Source organism: Pseudophryne corroboree, chromosome 4 (genome assembly GCF_028390025.1).
Source record: "Pseudophryne corroboree isolate aPseCor3 chromosome 4, aPseCor3.hap2, whole genome shotgun sequence".
In the NCBI taxonomy this organism is placed as follows: domain Eukaryota; kingdom Metazoa; phylum Chordata; class Amphibia; order Anura; family Myobatrachidae; genus Pseudophryne; species Pseudophryne corroboree.
In genome coordinates, this window is record NC_086447.1 from 67,741,192 (window position 1) to 67,767,260 (window position 26,069).

The following is a 26,069-nucleotide window of genomic DNA, read 5'->3' on the forward strand; positions in this document are numbered from 1 at the left end:
CTCGACTGTGAGGTTCCGTCTGTGGATAACGCTGGGCTTCAAATTTCCGATCAATTTTGCCGATCGGGGCCAATGGCTGTCCCTACCAGACCTTCAACAAAAGACCCCTTCACACCCACTTAATCCATTCCAATTTTTACAAATACGCCACTTCCTAGCCTTTCTCCCCTCCTCCACCGTGCTCCGTGCTCTCACCCCCTTTGAACTCCTATGCACCAACTCCCATCTATCCAAAGGCCTAATCTCCCAACTCTACTCCCTACTACTAGAGGCCTCTCTTCCCCCCTCCCGGCCCCACGAGCTCGCATGGGAACGTGATCTTGGACCCCCACTGGAGAATGAGGACTGGGAGGACATGAGACTGGGGATTGCTAAATCCTCTATCGCTACTGTCTTTAAAGAAACAGCCTACAAAGTTTACTACCGCTGGTACTACACCCCTGACCGAATTAATAAATTCTTTCCATCTTCTTCCCCTAATTGCTGGAGGAATTGCGGGGCCAGGGGCACTATGCTCCACATATGGTGGACCTGCCCATCCATCGCTCCCTTTTGGGACTTAGTCCACTCCCTCCTCAATTCGCTTTTAGATTCTCCTGTGCTGAAAGATCCTTGGATCTTTTTACTATGTCTCCCTCCTCAATTACTCAATAAATTTTCCCAGAAACTGACCTCACACATCCTGGCGGCGGCAAAGTCGCTGATAGCTCTTAATTGGAAGAACCCCTCATCACCCTCTCTCCAGTCCCTAAAAACCAAAATTTGGCACATTGCCTCAATGGAAAAGATCACATACTATCTCCACGACCGGGGCCACATCTTTGAGCAGGTCTGGGCCCCGTGGCTCGCTGCTGAACGTGGAGGCCCGCCCCCCCACCCTTGCCCCTAGCTTACTCCGTAGACCCATGGGCACTGCCTGCTGCTTTCCCCCTATGTTTTTCTCCCCCATCTCTTCCTCCCTATCACTCTCTTCTCCTTTTCCCTTTTTCTACTCTTCTTCTGTCTCCCCCTTGATCTCCCTTCTCACTCTTTTTCTTAATCCTACCATTTCCAGGATATACACTGAGCACAGATGACACCGTGGTCCCCCCCCCCTTTTCCCCCTTCCTCCTCCCCCCCCCCCCTGACCTCCATATTGGAACGTTACTGTTCTGTCCTTTTAGACTAACTCTGAAAATTTGTGGTTTATGCTGGACGTGGGCTCTGTTGGCCTCCGGTCCCTTTGTTCATGCAATGTTTTTATACCATGTTTAACCACGTATAAATAAAGAATTTCAAAAAAAAGAAACTTAGAAATAGCAGATTAACCTTTACCAGGATATACCATCACAATAGGCATTGGTTGATGGACTAAAATCTTAGTCAAAATTTATTATATCAAATGCCTATGTACCACATGTCGGAATTTTTCTGTTATGCTGAAATTAAATTCTTGATATTTTCATCTCAGGTGTCACTGTCACCTTAAATACTCATATTATTAGGAGAATTGTTACTCCTATTTATCCCCCTCTTTTTGACTATTGAGAATCAGTTCTCAGATCAAAGAATACAAGTGGAGAGAGGCTATAATAATTTTTTATGACCTTCTCCTAAAGTATTATATGTTTGTTTATCTGTGTACCATAATTTTATCATACTCTAATTAAAAGTTAAGTTTTAGTTTTCAAGCGTGCACCAACACAGAGTCTCTCTTTTCTTTTGAAACTTTGACACGTACTATTGACTCTGGGTGCACCACCAACAACAGCAACTCCTTGAATACCGAGTCAGGCATTTCTTATGCATATGCACTGTTGGTTCACAAGGGACAAATTTTACAAGAGCCCATTATAAAGAGATTTCTAGAGTCCTGTGCGGCACCAAACTGACCTTTTCCTCTATACAGTAACATCTGATATATAATGCCTCCTTTATACATATAATTAATTGTCAATACATAACGGAGAGTCATTATTGCTCGCAATTATTGAAACTAATTTCTGCAGCATATACTGTAACAGCGTGAATTTTATTTCACTTTATTCTTTACTATATTTCACATTTTCTATTTCTGTCTGATTTTAATATTTCACTGTATGAGGTTTTTTAATATTAACATTGAAAGTTAAATTTTATTCTATCCATTTATTATTGCTTGTGCGACAATCCCTTTTCTTCCCATTGTTTCCAATACATAGACAGATGCTGTGTGATCACTGTAACACATTTCATTTTCTAAATCTAGGTCTTATATTGTCCCATGGAGATAACTGGAAAGCCATGAGAAGATTTACGATTACAACCTTACGTGACTTTGGCATGGGAAAGTGCACTATAGAGGATAGAATTCTAGAAGAATGTTATCATCTGGTTCAGAGATTTCAATCATTCCAAGGTAAAATTTCTATATACCATCTAATGAATATTAACAAAAAAGAAATCCGGAAGCAATTAATCCATAAAAACAATTAGTGGATTGTCCTATTAAAATGCAGCTCCCCTGACGGTAATTCTGGATTACCTAAAATATACTATGGTGAAGGTGAGATAACAAACCTTCACCACTGGCGATTGCCAGCCGCCAATATATATAAAATATATATAAAACAACCACTGTAATTAGATATGATTTTTACTTATTAATTACAGTCTTTGCTTTTATATAGATAAACACAAAAATAAACACATGGACACAAAAATTTGGATTCAGATTAGATCATCTATTTATTTTAATTAAGAAAATAAACAACAATATTATGGATTCCTTATAGAAGGTGCAATAGCTAAGAAAGGATGTACAATAAAACAACAAAAACCTACAATGCACTACCTAAATAAACCTGTATTGTAAGATAAGACCGACAAGGTGCAAAATACACAACCATAACACAGGTAACCAGCTTCATCTTCTAAACATGTCTATTCTTCACATGGGGGAGGTGCTTGTTGCCCCCAGAAAACCCAATGACAAGTAAAAGAAAGTCCAGAAAAACTGTAAGGGAAGGAGGGGAAGGCCCACCAACAAAGAGGCTTAGGTCCTGTAAGGCAACGGATCTAAAAGCCTCTGTTAACTCACCCCATAAATCTGATAGACAAATAGAAATAAGTTATTAATGTTATTCACTCTGACACATGTCCCTCCCATAGCATCACCTGACCAGGTGGAGTTGGGAGCACCAACTCTCCATGGTACAGTCAACTTTAACATATGTTACAATATGTGCACCAACATTCTCTGATTTTACATGAAATGCACACCTAGGTGTTCAATATGCTTATCAAGCGTGCAAAGATTCTATGACATATACAGGATGGACTGGCCCACAGGGGTTCAGTGGAAATCTCCGGTGGGCCCCACTGCCTGAGGGCCCCCCCCCCCATCCTCCAGGGATCACGTTCCAGACTATGCAGTTGAGAGTTGGTAACCTAGTGGAGCAGGAATATAGGTGCTTGGTTCATTTCGATAGAAACTGCACCAAAATTCTCCCTCTTGCCAACCAAACTAAGCAGTTGAGACACGCAACTATCCCACGTAATATTGTGCAAGTCTCTATGGTAGCCTCATTTGGAGACTGGCCAAACCCCCTAAAGCAAGGGCAATTGCCTCTGCATTCCTTCATTCTTCAGTCTGACACTGGACATTAATCTACTGTATATCTATTGAATATTAAAACGTCCCATGGAGATAACTGGAAAGCCGTGAGAAGATTTGCTATTAAAGCCTTATGTGACTTTGGCATGGACCATCAAAAAATTGCACTGTATAAATTCCAAAAACTGTAATGGCATATCTCTACAGAGCCTGGTGTGACATATCATTCATTTGATTTACTGAGGAAATGCAGTTGTTCATTATTGTCCATTGTGTCACCATTTATCACTGACTTTCAGGGAAACCGTTTGATAACTTGATATCTGTGAACGCTGCGGTTGGAAATGTGATTGTGGCAATTTTGCTTGGACATCGCATGGATTTTGAGGACCCCACCTTTTTACGACTCTTGAGCCTGACAATTGATAATGCTAGATATGTGGCATCACCTATGACAGTGGTACTTTGTTTTCTGTTATTTTATGGGTATTATATATTATTGCACTATAGCCAAGTATTCTTACAACCACAAGTTCTATGAGATTGCCCATTGTCTTACACATATAGCCAGGGGTGCTGAGAGAGGGGGGTAGGTGGTGACCACAAATTTAGACAGGCCAGTGACAAACTGGGACATAAAGGGCCCACAGGGAGAATGCATTGTCACGGGCCCCTGAAGTTAGGCGAAGAAAAGCTGAAGAGGTGTGGCCAGCTGATTGAGGGGGTGTGGCTAGCCATCAAAGGGGAAGAAGTACAGAGAATACGGTAACTACCATCTTAGAGACGGATTAAGAATATTTAAAAGTGTACTTGTTAGTTACATTATTGAGAAGAGCTACATGTGGGGCACATTGAAAGCACTATAAAAAAAATAAGAATTTACTTACCGATAATTCTATTTCTCGTAGTCCGTAGTGGATGCTGGGAACTCCGTAAGGACCATGGGGAATAGCGGCTCCGCAGGAGACTGGGCACAAAAGTAAAGCTTTAGGACTACCTGGTGTGCACTGGCTCATCCCCCTATGACCCTCCTCCAAGCCTCAGTTAGGATACTGTGCCCGGACGAGCGTACAAAATAAGGAAGGATTTATGAATCCCGGGTAAGACTCATACCAGCCACACCAATCACACCGTATAACCTGTGATCTGAACCCAGTTAACAGCATGATAACAGAGGAGCCTCTGGATAGATGGCTCACAACAACAATAACCCGATTTAGTTACAATAACTATTTACAAGTATTGCAGACAATCCGCACTTGGGATGGGCGCCCAGCATCCACTACGGACTACGAGAAATAGAATTATCGGTAAGTAAATTCTTATTTTCTCTGATGTCCTAGTGGATGCTGGGAACTCCGTAAGGACCATGGGGATTATACCAAAGCTCCCAAACGGGCGGGAGAGTGCGGATGACTCTGCAGCACCGAATGAGAGAACTCCAGGTCCTCCTCAGCCAGGGTATCAAATTTGTAGAATTTTGCAAACGTGTTTGCCCCTGACCAAGTAGCTGCTCGGCAAAGTTGTAAAGCCGAGACCCCTCGGGCAGCCGCCCAAGATGAGCCCACCTTCCTTGTGGAATGGGCTTTTACAGATTTTGGCTGTGGCAGGCCTGCCACAGAATGTGCAAGCTGAATTGTATTACAAATCCAACGAGCAATAGTCTGCTTAGAAGCAGGAGCACCCAACTTGTTGGGTGCATACAGGATAAACAGCGAGTCAGATTTTCTGACTCCAGCCGTCCTGGAAACATATATTTTCAGGGCCCTGACTATGTCCAACAACTTGGAGTCCTCCAAGTCACTAGTAGCCGCAGGTACCACAATAGGTTGGTTCAGATGAACGCTGAAACCACCTTAGGGAGAAAATGAGGACGAGTCCTCAATACCACCCTGTCTGAATGGAAGATCAGATAAGGGCTTTTACAGGAGAAAGCCGCCAATTCTGACACGCGCCTGGCCGAGGCCAGGGCCAGTAGCATGACCACTTTCCATGTGAGATATTTTAACTCCACAGATTCAAGTGGTTCAAACCATTGTGACTTTAGGAACCCCAAAACTACATTGAGATCCCAAGGTGCCACTGGAGGCACAAAAAGGAGGCTGTATATGCAGTACCCCTTTTACAAACGTCTGAACTTCAGGAACTGAAGCTAGTTCTTTCTGGAAGAAAATTGACAGGGCCGAAATTTGAACCTTAATGGACCCCAATTTTAGGCCCATAGACACTCCTGTTTGCAGGAAATGCAGGAATCGACCTAGTTGAAATTCCTCCATCGGGGCCTTACTGGCCTCGCACCACGCAACATATTTTCGCCAAATGCGATGATAATGCTTTGCGGTTACATCCTTCCTGGCTTTGATCCGGGTAGGGATGACTTCATCCGGAATGCCTTTTTCCTTCAGGATCCGGCTTTCAACCGCCCTGCCGTCAAACGCAGCCGCGGTAAATCTTGGAATAGACAGGGTCCTTGATGGAGCAGGTCCCTTCTAGGTAGAGGCCACGGTCCTCCGTGAGCATCTCTTGAAGTTCCGGGTACCAAGTCCTTCTTGGCCAATCCGGAGCCACGAGTATAGTTCTTACTCCCCTCCGTCTTATAATTCTCAGTACTTTTGGTAAGAGAGGAAGAGGAGGGAACACATACACTGACTGGTACACCCACGGTGTTACCAGAGCGTCCACAGCTATTGCCTGAGGGTCCCTTGACCTGGCGCAATACCTGTCCAATTTTTTGTTTAGGCGGGACGCCATCATGTCCACCTTTGGTTTTTCCCAACGGTTTACAATCATGTGGAAGACTTCTGCTGAGGAAGTCTGTTTCCCAGTTGTCCACTCCCGGAATGAACACTGCTTACAATGTTATCACATGATTTTCCGCCCAGCGAAAAATCCTTGCAGCTTCTGCCATTGCCCTCCTGCTTCTTGTGCCGCCCTGTCTGTCTACGTGGGCGACTGCCGTGATGTTGTCCGACTGGATCAGCACCGGCTGACCTTGAAGCAGAGGTCTTGCTTGGCTTAGGGCATTGTAAATGGCCCTTAGCTCCAAGATATTTATGTGAAGTGATGTCTCCAGGCTTGACCACAAGCCCTGGAAATTTCTTCCCTGTGTGACTGCTCCCCAGCCTCACAGGCTGGCATCCGTGGTCACCAGGACCCAGTCCTGAATGCCGAATCTGCGCCCTCTAGAAGATGAGCACTCTGCAACCACCACAGGAGAGACACTCTTGTCTTTGGTGACAGGGTTATCCGCTGATGCATCTGAAGATGCGATCCGGACTATTTTTCCAGCAGGTCCCACTGGAGAGTTCTTGCGTGGAATCTGCCGAATGGAATTGCTTCGTAGGAAGCCACCATTTTTCCCAGGACCCTTGTGCACTGATGCACTGACACTTGGCCTGGTTTTAGGAGGTTTCTGACTAGTTCGGATAACTCCCTGGCTTTCTCCTCCTGGAGAAACACCTTTTTCTGGACTGTGTCCAGGATCATCCTTAGGAATAGAAGACGTGTCGTCGGGATCAGCTGCGATTTTGGAATATTAAGAATCCAACCGTGCTGCCACAACACTACTTGAGATAGTGCTACCCCGACTACCAACTGTTCCCTGGATCTTGCCCTTATCCGGAGATCGTCCAAGTAAGGGATAATTAAAACTCCCTTCCTTCGAAGGAGTATCATCATTTCGGCCATTACTTTGGTAAAGACCCGGGGTGCCGTGGACAAACCAAACGGCAGCGTCTGAAACTGATAGTGACAGTTTTGTACCACAAACCTGAGGTACCCTTGGTGAGAAGGGTAAATTGGGACATGGAGATAAGCATCCTTGATGTCCAGAGACACCATATAATCCCCTTCTTCCAGGTTTGTAATCACCGCTCTGAGTGACTTCATCTTGAATTTGAACCTTTGTATGTAAGTGTTCAAGGATTTCAGATTTAAATTAGGTCTCACCGAGCCGTCCGGCTTCGGTACCACAAACAGCGTGGAATAATACCCCTTTCCCTGTTGTAGGAGGGGTACCTTGATTATCACCTGCTGGGAATACAGCTTGTGAATGGCTTCCCATATCGCCTCCCTGTCGGAGGGAGACGTCGGTAAAGCAGACTTTAGGAAACGGCGAAGGGGAGACGTCTCGAATTCCAATTTGTACCCCTGAGATACCACCTGAAGGATCCAGGGGTCCACCTGTGAGTGAGCCCACTGCACGCTGAAATTTTTGAGACGGGCCCCCACCGTGTCTGAGTCCGCTTGTAAAGCCCCAACGTCATGCTGAGGACTTGGCAGAAAACGGGAGAGGGCTTCTGTTCCTGGGAACTGGCTGTTTGCTGCAGCCTTTTTCCTCTCCCTCTGCCACGGGGCAGAAATGAGGAGCCTTTTGCCCGCTTGCCCTTATGGGGCCCAAAGGACTGCGCCTGATAATACGGCGTCTTCTTATGTTGAGAGGCTACCTGGGGTAAAAATGTGGATTTCCCAGCCGTTGCCGTGGCCACCAGGTCTGTTAGACCTACCCCCAATAACTCCTCCCATTTATAAGGCGATACTTCCATATGCCTTTTGGAATCAGCATCACCTGACCACTGTCTTGTCCATAACCCTCTTCTGGCAGAAATGGACAGCGCACTTACTCTTGATGCCAGTCGGCAAATATCCCTCTGTGCATCACGCATATATAGAAATGCATCTTTTAAATGCTCTATAGTCAGTAATATACTGTCCCTATCTAGGGTATCAATATTGTCAGTCAGGGAATCCGACCAAGCCACCCCAGCACTGCACATCCAGGCTGAGGCGATTGCTGGTCGCAGTATCACACCCGTGTGAGTGTATATACATTTTACTGCTTTCTGTCAGCAGGTTCCTTAAGGGCGGCCGTATCCGGGGACGGTAGTGCCACCTGTTTAGACAAGCGTGTGAGCGCTTTATTCACCCTAGGGGGTGTTTCCCAACGTGCCCTATCCTCTGGCGGGAAGGGGTATGATGCTAATAACTTTATAGGAATTAACAGTTTTTATCGGGGGAAACCCACGTATCATCACACACTTCATTTAATTCCTCAGATGCAGGGAAAACTACAGGCAGTTTTTTCTCACCCAACATAATACCCTTTTTAGTGGTACTGGTATTATCAGAAATGTGTAAAAACATTTTCCATAGCCTCAATCATGTAACGTGTGGCCCTACTGGAAGTCACATTGGTCTCTTAATCGTCGACACTGGAGTCAGTATCCGTGTCGGCGTCTGTATCTGCCATCTGCGGTAACAGGCGTTTTAGAGCCCCTGATGGCTTTTGAGACACCTGGACAGGCACAGGCTGAGTCGCCGGCTGTCTCATGTCATCAATCTTTTGTAAAGAGCTGACACTGTCACATATTCCTTCCATAAGCTCATCCACTCAGGTGTCGACTCCCTAGGGGGTGACATCTCTGTTACAGGCAATTTCTCCGCCTCCACATCATTTTTCTCCTCATACATGTCGACACAACGTACCGACACACAGCACACACACAGGGAATGCTCTGATAGAGGACAGGACCCCACTAGCCCTTTGGGGAGACAGAGGGAGAGTATGCCAGCACACACCAGAGCGCTATATATATACAGGGATAACCTTATATAAGTGTTTTTCCCCTTATAGCTGCTGTATTGTTATACTGCGCCTAATTAGTGCCCCCCTCTCTTTTTTAACCCCTTTCTGTAGTGTAGAAACTGCAGGGGAGAGCCAGGGAGCTTCCCTCCAACGGAGCTGTGAGAGAAAATGGCGCCAGTGTGCTGAGGAGATAGGCTCCGCCCCCTTCTCGGCGGCCTTTTCTCCCGTTTTTCTGTGGAATCTGGCAGGGGTTAAAATTCATCCATATAGCCCTGGGGGCTATATGTGATGTATTTTCGCCAGCCAAGGTGTTTTTATTGCTGCTCAGGGCGCCCCCCCCTAGCGCCCTGCACCCTCAGTGACCGGAGTGTGAAGTGTGCTGAGGAGCAATGGCGCACAGCTGCAGTGCTGTGCGCTACCTTGGTGAAGACAGGATGTCTTCTGCCGCCGATTTTCCGGACCTCTTCTTGCTTCTGGCTCTGTAAGGGGGCCGGCGGCGCGGCTCTGGGACCGGACTCCGAGGCTGGGCCTGTGTTCGGTCCCTCTGGAGCTAATGGTGTCCAGTAGCCTAAGAAGCCCAATCCACTCTGCACGCAGGTGAGTTCGCTTCTTCTCCCCTTAGTCCCTCGATGCAGTGAGCCTGTTGCCAGCAGGTCTCACTGAAAATAAAAAACCTAAAACTAAACTTTCACTAAGAAGCTCAGGAGAGCCCCTAGTGTGCACCCTTCTCGGTCGGGCACAAAAATCTAACTGAGGCTTGGAGGAGGGTCATAGGGGGAGGAGCCAGTGCACACCAGGTAGTCCTAAAGCTTTACTTTTGTGCCCAGTCTCCTGCGGAGCCGCTATTCCCCATGGTCCTTACGGAGTTCCCAGCATCCACTAGGACGTCAGAGAAATTACAATTATACCAAAGTGCGGTATGCTAGTTGTACTGTAGTTTACACCCAGATAAGTAATCATTTAAGTCAGATTCCCTAAATGGAAGATTAGAAGCTGTGGGTCTCACCCAGAAGTTACATGAGAAAGGCTGAGCAAGGGTTCCACCCTAGGCTATACTGGTCTCTGCCTACCCCCCCGCCCCCCCTTCCCAAAACTGAATTTGTGTGGAACTTATCACTGAACTGTCCTTGGTGTCAGGATGAAGTCCAGGGTGATTGAGCAAGTGAGTCACTTTAATTTGTGCCTTGCCCACAGATTTAGGACAGTTGGCAAACTCTCTGCTCTCTCCTACCATCCACCCGCCACCCCCAGCGGCTGCACACAATAGCAGCCACTGGGAAAGTGTAAACTAACCTCCCCAACCCATCCCCAGCCCCTCTCTATGTGTACCTGGCAGCTGTCTTGGGGGTAAAAAGTAATGTTGCGATGGTCGCGATGTTACCGCTGTTCCGATGTTACCGATCTTCCCACCCGATGTTTGAGGAAAAAATATTTTTTACATTTAAGAAAATATATTATTTTTTTCTTTTTTTTTTTTTTAACTAAAATCATTTTGGATAAGGTTAAATTCATGTTCTTCACCTAATTCACTCATAATAAAACCCGACAATTTCGGAGCGGTTTTTGGGGAACAAAATCGTCAGTTAAGTGGTTAAGGGTCTGATTCATGTTTGCACACACATGCCTGCGCAGCTGCAGTTATTCAGGCTATGGACTTGCTATTCATCGCAAGTGAAGCAGCCACCTAGAAAAGAATAGAGACGCCCACGGGAGCCATGGCAAAGTCCTTAGCGACTGCGTACACATACGCAACATTGTCACAACAACAAGTAACATCGACTCCCTGAGTGAGTGTATGGTCTTGTAGACTGGTCACAGCAGTAGCGACATTGGTGCATGTTTCTCTACATATATGATCACAGCTGAAGGCAAATACACCCCTCAAAAAATTTTGGGGCGTGACACGTCTGCGTTTTTGCCGCCACTCCCTTGTGTCATTACAACACGCCCCGACAATCCTTATCATAATTCCGCAATTCATAAGTAAAGGGAACCAAAATGACATACATGAATCACAGCATTATGCCACAAGGGGTGGGGCTCTGATTGAGGTCAGTCGGGGGGTTCTGGGTATTCAGAGACCATCCAGTGGTTATACATACTGTGCTATAGAGCAGTGGTTCTCAACTCCAACCCTCAAGTACTCCCACTTACAGGTCATGTTATGTGGATTCCAATCTGTGAATTCATGTGAGATAATTACCGATCCATGATAATAGTGGCACACACTCCTGCACATATGCCGTCCCTCAGTAAAGCGGCTCGAAGCACAACTGCCATGCCTCCTGAATTACCACAGCTCTCCCTGTTGTGTCTCACTCCACTCCACTTTCTCTTACAATGCAAATCACACAGTGCTACAGATGAGTCCAGGTTTATCTTGACCTTTAATAAGATTAACTGAGATTTGCCAATCGGACTTAATCCCCTGCTGTAATGACTTAATCCCCTGCTGTATTGTTCTCTGTATTGTATTGCAGCTGAGAACAATAGATGAAGGGTTTATGCTAATAAGTCATGTTGTGCCTAGGCGCAGAAAACTTGTCAAGATAACCGTGGACCCATCTGTATAACACTCTGCTCCACAGGGCGATTCAGAGCTGAATCACGCCATCCCACTTTCTTTGACAGGCCAAATCACACAGAACTGTATCACTCTGCCCCTCTTTCTCTGACAGGGTGAATTACAGAAAGCTGTATGACTCCGCCACTCTAACAGGGCAAATCACACAGAGCTATATCACTCCGCCTCTCTTTCGGTGGCAGGACAAACCACACAGAGCTATATCACTCCTCCTCTCTTTCTCTGACAGAGTAACTGACTCAAGGCTATATCACTCCGCCTCTCTCTAACAGGCGAATCACACAGAGCTGTATCACTCTGCCACATTTTCTCTGACCCGGTGAATTACAGAGAGCTGTATCACTCCACCTCTCTTTCTCTGACAGGGCAAATCACACAGAGCTATATCACTCCGTCCCTCTTTCTCTGACAGGGCACATCACACAGAGCTATTTCACTCCACCACTCTTTCTCTGACAGGACAAATCACAAGAGTCATCCAGTATAATTTCCCAATATATTTCCTATCTCTCTCCTTGTGCCATATCTATTAAATGATGCCCCATTTTGTCCTTCAGCTTCCATGAAGTGATTTCATGTAGATAATTGGTTCCATCCACTTCCCTAACAAAATGTACAGTATGATCCATTTTTTGTTTCATGGAAAATTTTATGTTGTGAACAGTGGAATCCCCTATTATTATTATTTTTAGAATTACCAGTTATTTATATAGCGCACACATATTCTGCAGCTCTTCACAGAGAATATTTGGCCATTCACATCAGTCCCTGCCCCAGTGGAGCTTACAATCTATATTCCCTATCACATGTACACGCACACACATTCACGCTAGTGTTAATTTTGTTGGGAGCCAATTAACCTACCAGTTTATTTTTGGATGGTGGGAGGAAACCGGAGTACCCGGAGGAAACCCACGCAAGTACGGGGAGAATATACAAACTCCACACAGGGCCATGGTGGGACTCGAACCCCTGACTTCAGTGCTGTGAGGCAGTAATGCTAACCATTACACCGTCCGTACTGCCCCATCCACCGTGACAGGGCCACAGCTGCTTCCTAACACACAAAGACCCCAATACATCTGCAATAGATTGTTGCAATTTCCTGATCCCCTGATGCTATACCGGGGAAACTAAAATATTCAACACGTTAAAAGATTTAGTTTTACCGATCCGAAAATGGTCGGGATCAGCAAATCAGGGATGGGAGCCAAATGTATGGGGGCCTTTACCGAGTTCTCTTCCATCTGGTGTTGCAGGGGCAGACTCTGCCTGGCTATAGATAGTGTAGTGACAGTTAGTCAGTAACAGTGACAGGTTGGAGCTTCTGATTGGCTGGCAGGGTTTGGTTTGGGTAGAGTCAGACTCCGAGTGGCTGCGAGGGAAGGGAAAAGACATCATAGGACTCCAAGAACACAAGAAAATAAGATTTTACTTACCGGTAAATCTATTTCTCGTAGTCCGTAGTGGATGCTGGGGACTCCGTACGGACCATGGGGATAGACGGGCTCTGCAGGAGACATGGGCACTTTAAGAAAGAATTTAGGTTCTGGTGTGCACTGGCTCCATTCCTCTATGCCCCTCCTCCAGACCTCAGTTAGAGAAACTGTGCCCAGAGGAGCTGACAGTACAAGGAGAGGATTTTGGTAATCCAGGGCAAGATTCATACCAGCCACACCAATCACACCGTATAACATGTGATAACAACCAGTTAACAGTATGACAAATAACAGAGCATCAGGTCAAACCCTGATGCAACCATAACTTAACCCTTATTGAAGCAATAACTATATACAAGTATTGCAGAAGAAGTCCGCACTTGGGACGGGCGCCCAGCATCCACTACGGACTACGAGAAATAGATTTACCGGTAAGTAAAATTTTATTTTCTCTAACGTCCTAGTGGATGCTGGGGACTCCGTAAGGACCATGGGGATTATACCAAAGCTCCCAAACGGGCGGGAGAGTGCGGATGACTCTGCAGCACCGATTGAGCAAACAAGAGGTCCTCCTCAGCCAGGGTATCAAACTTGTAGAACTTTGCAAAAGTGTTTGAACCTGACCAAGTAGCCGCTCGGCAAAGTTGTAATGCCGAGACCCCTCGGGCAGCCGCCCAAGAAGAGCCCACCTTCCTAGTGGAATGGGCCTTAACTGATTTTGGCAGCGGCAATTCAGCCGCAGAATGAGCCTGCTGAATCGTGTTACAGATCCAGCGAGCAATAGTTTGCTTTGAAGCAGGAGCACCAAGCTTGTTGGATGCATACAGGATAAACAACGACTCTGTTTTCCTGACCCTAGCCGTTCTGGCTACATAAACCTTCAAAGCCCTGACCACATCAAGCAACTCGGAATCCTCCAAGTCACGAGTAGCCACAGGCACCACAATAGGTTGGTTCATATGAAAAGATGAAACCACTTTCGGCAGAAATTGTGGACGGGTCCGCAATTCTGCTCTATCCATATGGAAAACCAGATAGGGGCTTTTATGTGACAAAGCCGCCAACTCTGACACACGCCTAGCCGAAGCCAAGGCTAATAGCATGACCACCTTCCACGTGAGATATTTAAACTCCACCGTTTTAAGTGTGGTTCAAACCAGTGGGATTTCAGGAACCTTAACACCACGTTAAGATCCCAAGGTGCCACTGGAGGCACAAAAGGAGGCTGAATATGCAGCACTTCCTTGACAAACGTCTGAACTTCTGGTAGAGAAGCCAACTCCTTTTGAAAGAAAATGGATAGGGCCGAAATCTGGACCTTAATGGAGCCCAATTTTAGGCCCAAATTCACTCCGGACTGTAGGAAGTGAAGGAAACGGCCCAGCTGGAATTCCTCCGTAGGAGCATTCCTGGCCTCACACCAAGAAACATATTTTCACCATATACGGTGATAATGTTTAGCTGTCACGTACTTCCTAGCCTTTATCAGCGTAGGAATGACCTCATCCGGAATGCCCTTCTCTGCTAGGATCCGGCGTTCAACCGCCATGCCGTCAAACGCAGCCGCGGTAAGTCTTGGAACAGAGAGGGCCCCTGTTGCAACAGGTCCTGTCTTAGAGGAAGAGGCCATGGGTCCTCTGTGAGCATTTCTTGCAGATCTGGATTCCTTCGTGGCCAATCTGGAACAATGAGGATTGTTCTCACTCCTCTTTTTCTTATTATCCTCAGCACCTTGGGTATGAGAGGAAGAGGAGGAAATACATAGACCAACTGGAACACCCACGGTGTCACCAGGGCGTCCACAGCTACTGCCTGAGGGTCTCTTGACCTGGCGCAATACCTCTGTAGCTTTTTATTGAGGCGGAATGCCATCATGTCCACCTGTGGCAGTTCCCACCGACTTGTAATCTGTGCGAAGACTTCCTGATGAAGTCCCCACTCTCCCGGGTGGAGGTCGTGTCTGCTGAGGAAGTCTGCTTCCCAGTTGTCCACTCCCGGGATGAACACTGCTGACAGTGCGCTTACGTGATTCTCCGCCCAGCGAAGAATTCTGGTGGCTACCGCCATCGCCACTCTGCTCCTTGTGCCGCCTTGTCGGTTTACATGAGCCACTGCGGTGATGTTGTCTGACTGAATCAGAACCGGTTGGTCGCGAAGCAAGTTCTCCGCTTGACGCAAGGCGTTGTATACGGCCCTTAGTTCCAGGATGTTGATGTGAAGGCAAGTATCTTGACTTGACCACAGACCTTGGAAATTTCTTCCCTGTGTGACTGCTCCCCCAACCTCGGAGGCTTGCGTCCGTGGTCACCAGGACCCAGTCCTGAATGCCGAATATGCGGCCCTCGAGAAGGGAGCACTCTGCAACCACCACAGGAGTGACACCCTGGCCCTGGGGGATAGGGTGATTAACCGATGCATCTGAAGATGTGATCCGGACCACTTGTCCAGTAAGTCCCATTGAAAGGTCCTCGCATGGAACCTGCCGAAGGGAATGGCCTCGTATGATGCCACCATCTTTCCCAGGACTCGAGTGCAGTGATGCACTGACACCTGTTTTGGTTTTAATAAGTTCCTGACCAGGGTCATGAGTTACTGAGCTTTCTCTATTGGGAGATAAACCCTTTTCTGGTCTGTGTCCAGAATCATGCCCAGGAAAGGCAGACGAGTCGTAGGAACCAACTGCGACTTTGGAATATTTAGAATCCAGCCGTGTTGCCGTAACACTTCCAGAGAAAGTGATACGCTGTTCAGCAACTGCTCTCTTGATCTCGCTTTTATGAGGAGATCGTCCAAGTACGGGATAATTGTGACCCCTTGCTTCCGCAGGAGTACCATCATTTCCGCCATTACCTTGGTAAATATTCTCGGTGCCGTGGGAGACAAAACGGCAACGTCTGAAATTGGTAATGACAATTCTGTACCACAAATCTGAGGTACGCCTGATGAGGTGGATAAATGGGGACATGAAGGTATGCATCCTTTATGTCCAGAGACACCATAAAATCCCCCCCCTTCCAGGCTTGCGATGGCCACTCTCAGCGATTCCATCTTGAACTTGAACCTTTTCAGGTATATGTTCAGGGATTTTAAATTCAATATGGGTCTGACCGAACCGTCCGGTTTTGGGACTACAAACATGGTCGAATAATAACCCCTTCCCTGTTGAAGGAGGGGAACCTTGACCACCACCTGTTGAAGATACAATTTGTGAATTGCAGTTAACACTATTTCCCTCTCGTGGGGGGAAGCTGGTAGGGCCGATTTGAGGTATCGGTGAGGGGGCATCTCTTCGAATTCCAGCTTGTATCCCTGAGACACAATTTCTATTGCCCAGGGATCCACCTGGGAGTGGACCCACTTGTGGCTGAAATTTCGAAGACGTGCCCCCACCGGGCCTAGCTCCGCTGTGGAGCACCAGCGTCATGCGGTGGATTTTGTAGAGGCCGGGGAGGACTTCTGTTCCTGGGAACTGTTACGCACACCAGTGCTAACAGGAGTATACCGGTGTATGAACAGAGAGGGAAGCGAAGCAAACGAACTCATAGACAGTATAGCATAACATACACAGGAGGTGATGGAATAACTAATAAACACAAAGTGAACGGAGAAGCCCAAAGGCTCAGGAATTGGGTGTCTCCCTAGTGTCAGGAATGCTCAGATGGAATAGAGCGGACAATGAAGCGATGTGTAGTGATTTAACATGTGGAGCACCTGAAATGATGTTGCTAAGAGCAACAGAAAAAACCCCAAAGGGTTACCAACGGGTGTGGGAATAAACTCCTTGGTCAGAGATAGAAATATAGACACAAGGAGAGTATCCACAATCCTAACCCCCACTTGCAGGGCACAGGTTCAGCTTACTGCCACTAAACTGACACCTGGACGCCCTGCACAGTGAGGGAGGATTAAGCAAGCAGGTCTGAGAGTACAGCCACAAACCTGCTGGGTTCACAGAATAGCAAAAGAACCCCAGCAGGTCAAACAACTGACTCCAGTCTTACTGCTAGGTCCAGATTGGCAGAAAGAAGTACCGAATCCCAAGGCCTATTCGCAGTAAGCAACAAGTAAATACAAAGTCACACAGTACTAGCTAACTCTCTGGAACTGACTAACAAACAAAGATTCAGCAGCATTTGCCTAGCCTGAGAGGATGGTTTATATAGCAGGTGCTATCCACGCCCCACTCAGACCTCACAGACTGTGAGCACAAAACCAGCGCCGGATTCCCTGCCGTGCACAGAGCCTGTAACCACTACACAGTAAAAACCCGGACCGGAGTATCAGCTGCGCTCAGGTTACTTCGCTAACACTTGCCTCCCGGTTGCCATGGCGACGTGGCAGCACAGAGCAGGAGATCCTAACAGTACCCCCCCCCCTCTGACGAGGAGTCAAAGAACCCCTACCACCGGGTTTATTGGGGAACTGCGAGAAGAAAGAGCGTATCAGTCTGGGGGCATGTAGATCACAACTGCGCACCCACAACCGCTCCTCCGGGCCATACCCCTTCCAGTGCACCAAAAATGACAGCCGACCCTGAACCATCTTGGAGTCAAGAACCCTTTCAACCACAAACTCCCTCTGACCCCGTATCAGAAGAGGAGAAGGTCTTCCACTGGAAGAAGGATTACTAACCGCCAGTTTAAAAAGGGAACAATTAAATGTTTTATTGATACCCAATGAACGGGGCAGATCTAACTGAAATGCCACCGGATTGATAACCCTGGTGATCTTATAAGGGCCGATGAACCGGGGGCCAAACTTATGAGATGGCTGTCTCAACTTCAAATTCTTGGTGGACAACCAGACGAAGTCTCCTAATTTGAAGCTGCAGGGTCTTCTCCGCTTATCAAAAACCCTTTTGGTCACTAATGACACAGACACAAGGGCTTTCTTCACTTTCCTCCAAATAACCCTAAGGACCGAAACAACAGAGGAACCACCAGACGTGGAATCCAGGGGTCAAAAGAATTGGCCTTAGGATGATGCCCATACACACAAAGGAAGGGAGAGATCCCTGTAGCAGAGTGAGCCGCGTTGTTATAGGCAAACTCCGCCATGGACAGATGAGCAACCCAGTCAGTATGACACTTGGAGACATAACACCTGAGGAACTGCTCCAAGGACTGGTTCACCCTCTCAGTCTTCCCATTAGACTGTGGATGGTAGCCTGACGACAAGCTCACAGAAATCTGGAGATCAGAACAAAATGCCCTCCAGAATTTGGCCACAAACTGGGATCCACGGTCAGAGACCACGTCAAGTGGCAACCCGTGGAGGCGCACAACATGCTGCATAAATAACTCAGACAGGCGTCTGGTCGATGGCAACCCAACCAGTGGAACTAAATGCGCCATCTTCGAAAACCTGTCAACGACAACCCAAATGGCTGTCATCCCCGAGGATTTGGGCAAGTCCACCACAAAATCCATGGAAATGTGGGTCCATGGCTTAGACGGAATAGAGAGTGGATGTAATGGGCCGACAGGAACCCCTCTAGGAGTTTTATTTCGGGCACAAACGTCACATGCCCGAACCCACTGATCCACATCCCTAGCCACCGAGGGCCACCACACCGCCCTAGACAGCAACTCCCGAGTTCTGGCAATACCCGGATGCCCTGCCGACCTCTTGGCATGGAATTCCAGGAACACTCGCTGTCTTAACCTAGGAGGCACAAACAAGAGACCTACCGGAAGGTCTGGAGGAGCCTGCTCCTGTGCTCTAAGGACTAATGATAAGAGGTCCTGGGTAATGCCCACTTTAATACATGATGGGGACACAATGGGCAATGGCTCCTCGGTGGTCTCTTGAACTGGAGCAAAACTCTGCGAGAGCGCATCAGCCTTGATGTTTTTTGACCCAGGGCGATATGTTATCAAAAAATTAAAGCGAGCAAAAAACAAAGCCCATCGTGCTTGCCTGGCATTGAGCCGCTTCGCTGACTCTAAATATGCCAGATTCTTATGGTCGGTGAGAATTGAGACCACAAACTTAGCCCCCTCAAGCCAGTGTCTCCACTCCCCGAGTGCATCCTTTATAGCCAACAATTCCCGGTTACCCACATCATAATTCATCTCGGCAGACGAAAATTTACGGGAAAAGTAAGCACAGGGATGAAGGCGAATATCAGTCACCCCCATCTGAGAGAGCACTGCCCCAATACCTATCTCAGAGGCATCCACTTCTACCACAAAAGGACGCTCTGGATCTGGGTGTCGCAGCACCTTGGCCGAGACAAATGACCTTTTGAGACGGGCAAAGGCAGCTTTGGCCTCACAAGACCAGTGAGCAACATCCGCCCCTTTCTTAGTGAGTGCCACCAAGGGGGCCACTATAGACGAAAATCCAGCGATAAACCGTCTATAAAAATTTGCAAAGCCCAGAAAACGCTGAAGCGCCTTCAAACTAGTGGGCTGCACCCAATCCAGGACTGCCTGTACCTTAGAACCCTCCATTTGGAAACCTTCTGAGGAGATAATATACCCTAGAAATGCGATTTGCTGGACTTCAAACTCGCACTTCTCCAGCTTCGCCCCAAGCTGGTGGTCTCTGAGTTTCTGGAGGACTAAGCGAACATGCTTCCGATGTTCCTCCAGGGAATGAGAGAAGATTAGGATGTCATCTAGATAAACAACTAAGAATCTATCCAAATATTCCCTGAGCACATCGTTCATGAATTCCTGGAAGACTGCCGGGGCATTACAGAGCCCAAAAGGCATCACCAAATATTCATAATGCCCTGAGTGGGTATTAAAGGCAGTCTTCCATTCATCCCCCTCTCTTATTCGGATTAGATTGTAAGCACCGCGTAGGTCAATCTTAGAAAAAATGGTGGCAGTACGAAGCTGGTCAAACAAAACCGAAATGAGAGGCAGTGGGTACGAGTTTTTAATCGTGATACGGTTCAATTCCCTGAAGTCGATGCAGGGTCGCAACGAACCGTCCTTTTTACCCACGAAAAAGAACCCCGACCCAACTGGGGACTGTGAGGGTCTGATAAATCCCTTAGCCAAGTTCTCCTGAATGTATTCTGCCATAGCCTGAGTCTCAGGACGTGACAGGGAGTACAACCTGCTCTTGGGAAGCTTAGCATCCGGCAACAAATCAATGGCACAGTCATAGGGGCGATGGGGAGGTAGTACCTCCGCAACTTTTTTGGAGAACACATCCGCAAAATCTGCATAACATCCAGGCAATCCCGGCAAACTTAGCTGCGAGAGCCTGACTGGAAGGCTCAAGCAACTCCTGAAACAATCACTACCCCAACTAAGAATCTCCCCAGAGACCCAGTCAAATTGAGGGTTATGGGCCCTTAACCAGGGTAACCTCAAAACCAATGGGGCAAAAGAACAGACAGTCACATAAAAAGACAATTTTTCAGAGTGTGTGGCTCCAATAAACAAAGGAATTTGGCTGGTGCAGGAGGTAATTTTACCCTGGGACAATGGTTCCCCGTTTAACCCAAAGATCTCAATCTCTGATGCCAAAGGTACTGAGGGAACGGAGTGTTCCAGGGCCAATTGACGGTCCATGAAAACCCCATCGGCCCCACTGTCAACAAAGGCCTCAGTCTTGACAGTTTGACCGAGGATCTCCAAAGTCACCGTAATGAGAAAAGTATTTTTAGGAAATTCTGACTTCTGGCCTGACAGGATATTTCCCATCCCCCTCAGGCCCTGAAGTTTTCCGGTTTTTCTGGGCATGATACTACAACATGACCTTTATTCCCACAGTACAAACACAAACCCTGCTGTCTCCTCCGCGTCTTCTCACGCGAGGAGAGGCGGGTTGCCCCAATCTGCATAGGCTCCTCGGAATATTCCTCAGAGTCTGAGGTTCCCTTGGGAAAAAAGGAAACTGCGGTCTCCCTTTCAAGCCTACGCTCTCTCAGCCGTCTATCCACCCGGATGGATAACTGCATGAGCTGATCTAAGCTATCAGGCGAGGGATATTGTACCAGTTGGTCCTTTATCTGGTCAGAAAGGCCCCTTCGGTACTGGTTTCTCAGGGCTGGGTCATTCCACTGGGTATCATGAGCCAACCTCCGAAACTCCGTACTATAAACCTCAACTGGCCGTCGCCCTTGCTTAAGAACCGTAATTTGAGCCTCGGCTGAAGCCATCTTGTCAGGGTCATCATACAAAATGCCCAGTGCCGTAAAAAAAGCATCAACACTTTTAAGCGACGGACAGTCAGGCTGTAACCCATATGCCCAGACCTGTGGGTCTCCTTGTAGCAAGGAAATCACCATGCCCACCCGCTGAATCTCCGACCCAGAAGACTGGGGCCTAAGCCTGAAATATAGCTTACAGCTCTCCTTGAAACAAAAGAACTGCGAGCGATCTCCAGAAAAACGATCCGGGAGATTTACTTTCGGCTCCTTAACCCCTGAACTTGCCGCTGCTGCTGCGGGAGCTCCGCTAGCGGCCTGCGGGGTGTTCATTTTATTGGACATCTCATTAAATTATCGAGTCAGGACCTGCACCTTATCGACCACCTGTTACAAAGTATTTTGAGGAGTATGCTCCATATTCCCACAAAATTTCAACAGGAGTAGGGCTGCTGAATATGTTACGCACACCAGTGCTAACAGGAGTATACCGGTGTATGAACAGAGAGGGAAGCGAAGCAAACGAACTCACAGACAGTATAACATAACATACACAGGAGGTGATGGAATAACTAATAAACACAAAGTGAACGGAGAAGCCCAAAGGCTCAGGAATTGGGTGTCTCCCTAGTGTCAGGAATGCTCAGATGGAATAGAGCGGACAATGAAGCGATGTGTAGTGATTTAACATGTGGAGCACCTGAAATGATGTTGCTAAGAGCAACAGAAAAAACCCCAAAGGGTTACCAACGGGTGTGGGAATAAACTCCTTGGTCAGAGATAGAAATATAGACACAAGGAGAGTATCCACAATCCTAACCCCCACTTGCAGGGCACAGGTTCAGCTTACTGCCACTAAACTGACACCTGGACGCCCTGCACAGTGAGGGAGGATTAAGCAAGCAGGTCTGAGAGTACAGCCGCAAACCTGCTGGGTTCACAGAATAGCAAAAGAACCCCAGCAGGTCAAACAACTGACTCCAGTCTTACTGCTAGGTCCGGATTGGCAGAATTAAGTACCGAATCCCAAGGCCTATTCGCAGTAAGCAACAAGTAAATACAAAGTCACATAGTACTAGCTAACTCTCTGGAACTGACTAACAAACAAGGATTCAGCAGCATTTGCCTAGCCTGAGAGGATGGTTTATATAGCAGGTGCTGTCCACGCCCCACTCAGACCTCACAGACTGTGAGCACAAAACCAGCGCCGGATTCCCTGCCATGCACAGAGCCTGTAACCACTACACAGTAAAAACCCGGACCGGAGTATCAGCTGCGCTCAGGTTACTTCGCTAACACTTGCCTCCCGGTTGCCATGGCGACGTGGCAGCACAGAGCAGGAGATCCTAACAGGAACTAGCTGTGTTGTGCAGCTTCTTTCCTGTGCCACTGCCTCTGGCAAGAAAGGACGCACCTCGGACTTTCTTGTTTCTTTGTGATCGAAAGGACTGCATTTGATAATGTCGTGCTTTCTTAGGCTGTGCGGGAATAAAAGGCAAAAGATCAGAATTACCAGCTATAGCTGTGGAGACCAGGTCCGAGAGCCCTTCTCCACACAATTCCTCAGCCTTGTAAGGTAAACCTTCCATATGCCTCTTTTAGTCGGCATCACCTGTCCATTGCATGTTCCACGTGACACGTCTAGCAGAAATCGACATAGCGTTGACTCTAGAGCCCAGTAGACTAATGTCTCTTTGGGCATGTTTATATATATATATATATATATATATATATAAAAGACAGCATCTTTTATATATATATATATATATATATATATATACACATATATATATATATACACACACTAGGGTCTCAATCTCTGCTGATAAGGTATCTGTCCACGCTGCTACAGCGCTATAAACCCATGCCGACACAATCGCCGGTCTGAGTAGTGTACCAGAATGTGTGTAAATGGACTTCAAAGTACTTTTACTGCATGCTATCTGCAGGATCCCTGAGGATAGCTGTTAAGTCAGCGCTACCTTTTGGGTAAACGTGACAAGCTTTGTCCACCCTAGGGGAAGATTCCCATCGTATCCTGGCCCTAGTAGGGAAAGGATACTCCCTGAGAATTCTTTGTGGGAAGCTGTAGCTTCTTGTCTGGAGATTCCCGCTCTTTTTCATCATGAGAGGAGGGAAATTTACCTCAGCTTTCTTCCCCTTAAACATGTGTACCCTCGTGTCAGGGACAGATGAGTCATCAGTGATATGCAAATCATCTTTTATTACAATAATCATAAATTGAATACTTTCCTGCCATTTTGGCTGTAACTTTGCATTATCGTAGTCGACACTGGAGTCAGACTCCGTGTCGATATCAGTGTCTATTATTTTGGATAGTGAGCGTTGTGAGACTCTGAAGGTCTCTGCGACATAGGGATAGACATGGGTAGATTCCCTGTCTGTTCTCTAATCTTTTGTGCAATAAATTTACCTTAGCACTTAATTTCACATATCCAAACAGGTGTCGGCGTTGTCGACGGAGACACCACTCACACACACATTTGCTCCATCTCCTCCTTAGGGGAGCCTTTTACCTCAGACATGTCGACACACACGTACCGACACACCACACACTCAGGGAATGCTCATCTGAAGATAATTCCCCCACAAGGCCCTTTGGAGAGACAGAGAGAGAGTATGCCAGCACACACCCCAGCGCTATATGACCCAGGAAAAAACACAGCAATTTAATGTTTACCCAGTAGCGCTGTTATTATCTGCGCCGAATTATGTGCCCCCCCTCTTCTTTAAAACCCTCTCTTCTACCATGGTATAAGCAGGGGAGAGACCGGGGAGCTTCCTCTCAGCGGTGCTGTGGAGAAAAAACATGGCGCTGGTGAGTGCTGAGGGAGAAGCCCCGCCCCCTCGACGGCAGGCTTCTGTCCCGCTAAAAGTGTAAAATTGGCGGGGGCTCCTGCATATATACAGTGTCCAGCTGTATATATGCTCCTTTTGCCAAATAAGAGGTTTATATTGCTGCCCAGGGCGCCCCCCCCTGCGCCCTGCACCCTTACAGTGACCGGAGTATGTGAGGTGTGTGGGAGCAATGGCGCACAGCTGCAGTGCTGTGCGTTACCTCAGTGAAGATCATGAAGTCTTCTGCCGCCTGTGAAGTCTTCTTTGCTTCTCATACTCACCCGGCTTCTGTCTTCCAGCTCTGCGAGGGGGACGGCGACGCGGCTCTGGGACCGGACGGCGAGGGTGAGATCCTGCGTACCGATCCCTCTGGAGCTAATGGTGTCCAGTAGCCTAAGAAGCAGGACCTAGCTTCAGAGAGTAGGGCTGCTTCTCTCCCCTCTGTCCCACGATGCAGGGAGACTGTTGCCAGCAAATCTCCCTGAAAATAAAAAACCTGACAAAATACTTTCTCCCAGCAAACTCAGGAGAGCTCACTGAAAAGCACCCAGCTCGTCTGGGCACAGTATCAAACTGAGGTCTGGAGGAGGGGCATAGAGGGAGGAGCCAGTGCACACCAGAACCTAAATTATTTCTTAAAGTGCCCATGTCTCCTGCGGAGCCCGTCTATCCCCATGGTCCTTACGAAGTCCCCAGCATCCACTAGGACGTTAGAGAAAAGGGGCCTGATTGGCTGCAGTAAAAAAAATCTACTATGATTGGCTATTCCTGTATAGACCCCTCAAGGTCTATCAATAAACTTTTTTATATAATAGAAATTGCTGGATACAATGAACTTAAGTTTTATTGTAAGAAAGGAGTCTTTATAGGAACAGAGCTACCACCTTCACCGAAACCTCATCATTCACGCCATACTCTCTCAGCAGGTCACTATTACAAAAATATATATATTTATTTTTATCTGTATCCCTCCTTTTTTTCTAGCTGTACAATATGTATCCCGGTGTTATGAGGTTCTTTCCCGGAAGTCACAAAACACTTATCACCAATGTAGCGGAAATAAATGAGTTTATCACAAAAACCTTTGTCAGCTCTCTGAAAGAACTGGATGCGAATGACATGAGGAGTTTAATTGACGCGTTTCTTGTCAGACAACAAGAGGTGAGCACCAGCGGCAGGATGTAATGGCGCCCAAGTTTGCTGGAGGCGCGGGATGCTGGCCGAACTCGGATGTTCCTGAAAATCATGCCTTGTAAATGATTGCGCGTTACGAGTTTGGTCGGCATCCCACACCTCCAGCAAACTCGGACGCCATTACATCCCGCTGCTATACTCGACAGCAGGACATTTTATATTTGCAGACATCAAGGGTGGATCAAGAGAGAGGGAGGGCCTGTGCACATCTTCAACACACTCCTATCTTGCTGGCGGATTCCTTAGTATTATAATCTGGGACTGTGCAAATGGTCTACTATGCATCCACCAGTCTCCGGGAAACAGGTGCCATTTTCCCTGTGATTTCTGTCATGCACAGATCTCTACAAACATGGCGTCTGTGCAATGTTCCCAGTGACATCTGTATCACTGACAGAGAATTAAGGTGCTCATTTATCAATGAGTGATAAAACTCATTGTGAATGATAAATGGTGTTCCAACCAATCAGCTCCCAACGGTCATGTGTCCAGCTCCTGTCATGTGTTCAACTCCTGTCATGTGTTCAGCTCCCAACTGTCATGTGTTCAACTCCCAACTGTCATGTGTTCAACTCCCAACTGACATGTGTTCAGCTCCCAACTGTCATGTGTTCAGCTCCTAACTGTCATGTGTTCAACTCCCAACTGTCATGTGTTCAACTCCCAACTGTCATGTGTTCAGCTCCTGTCATGTGCTCAACTCTCAACTGTCATGTGTTCAGATC

The 26,069-nt window shown here is 47.3% G+C and overlaps 1 protein-coding gene across 1 annotated transcript in view; it reads left to right on the forward strand.

Annotated features, from left to right (window-relative positions):
- Positions 1–26,069, forward strand: part of LOC134908900 (cytochrome P450 2K1-like) — a 130,292-nt gene that overhangs the window by 23,311 nt on the left and 80,912 nt on the right. The window contains exons 3-5 of the mRNA XM_063915127.1: positions 2,228–2,377; positions 3,874–4,034; positions 25,135–25,311. Of these exons, the coding sequence (XP_063771197.1) occupies positions 2,228–2,377; positions 3,874–4,034; positions 25,135–25,311 (488 nt within the window). The remainder of the gene's footprint in view (positions 1–2,227; positions 2,378–3,873; positions 4,035–25,134; positions 25,312–26,069) is intronic.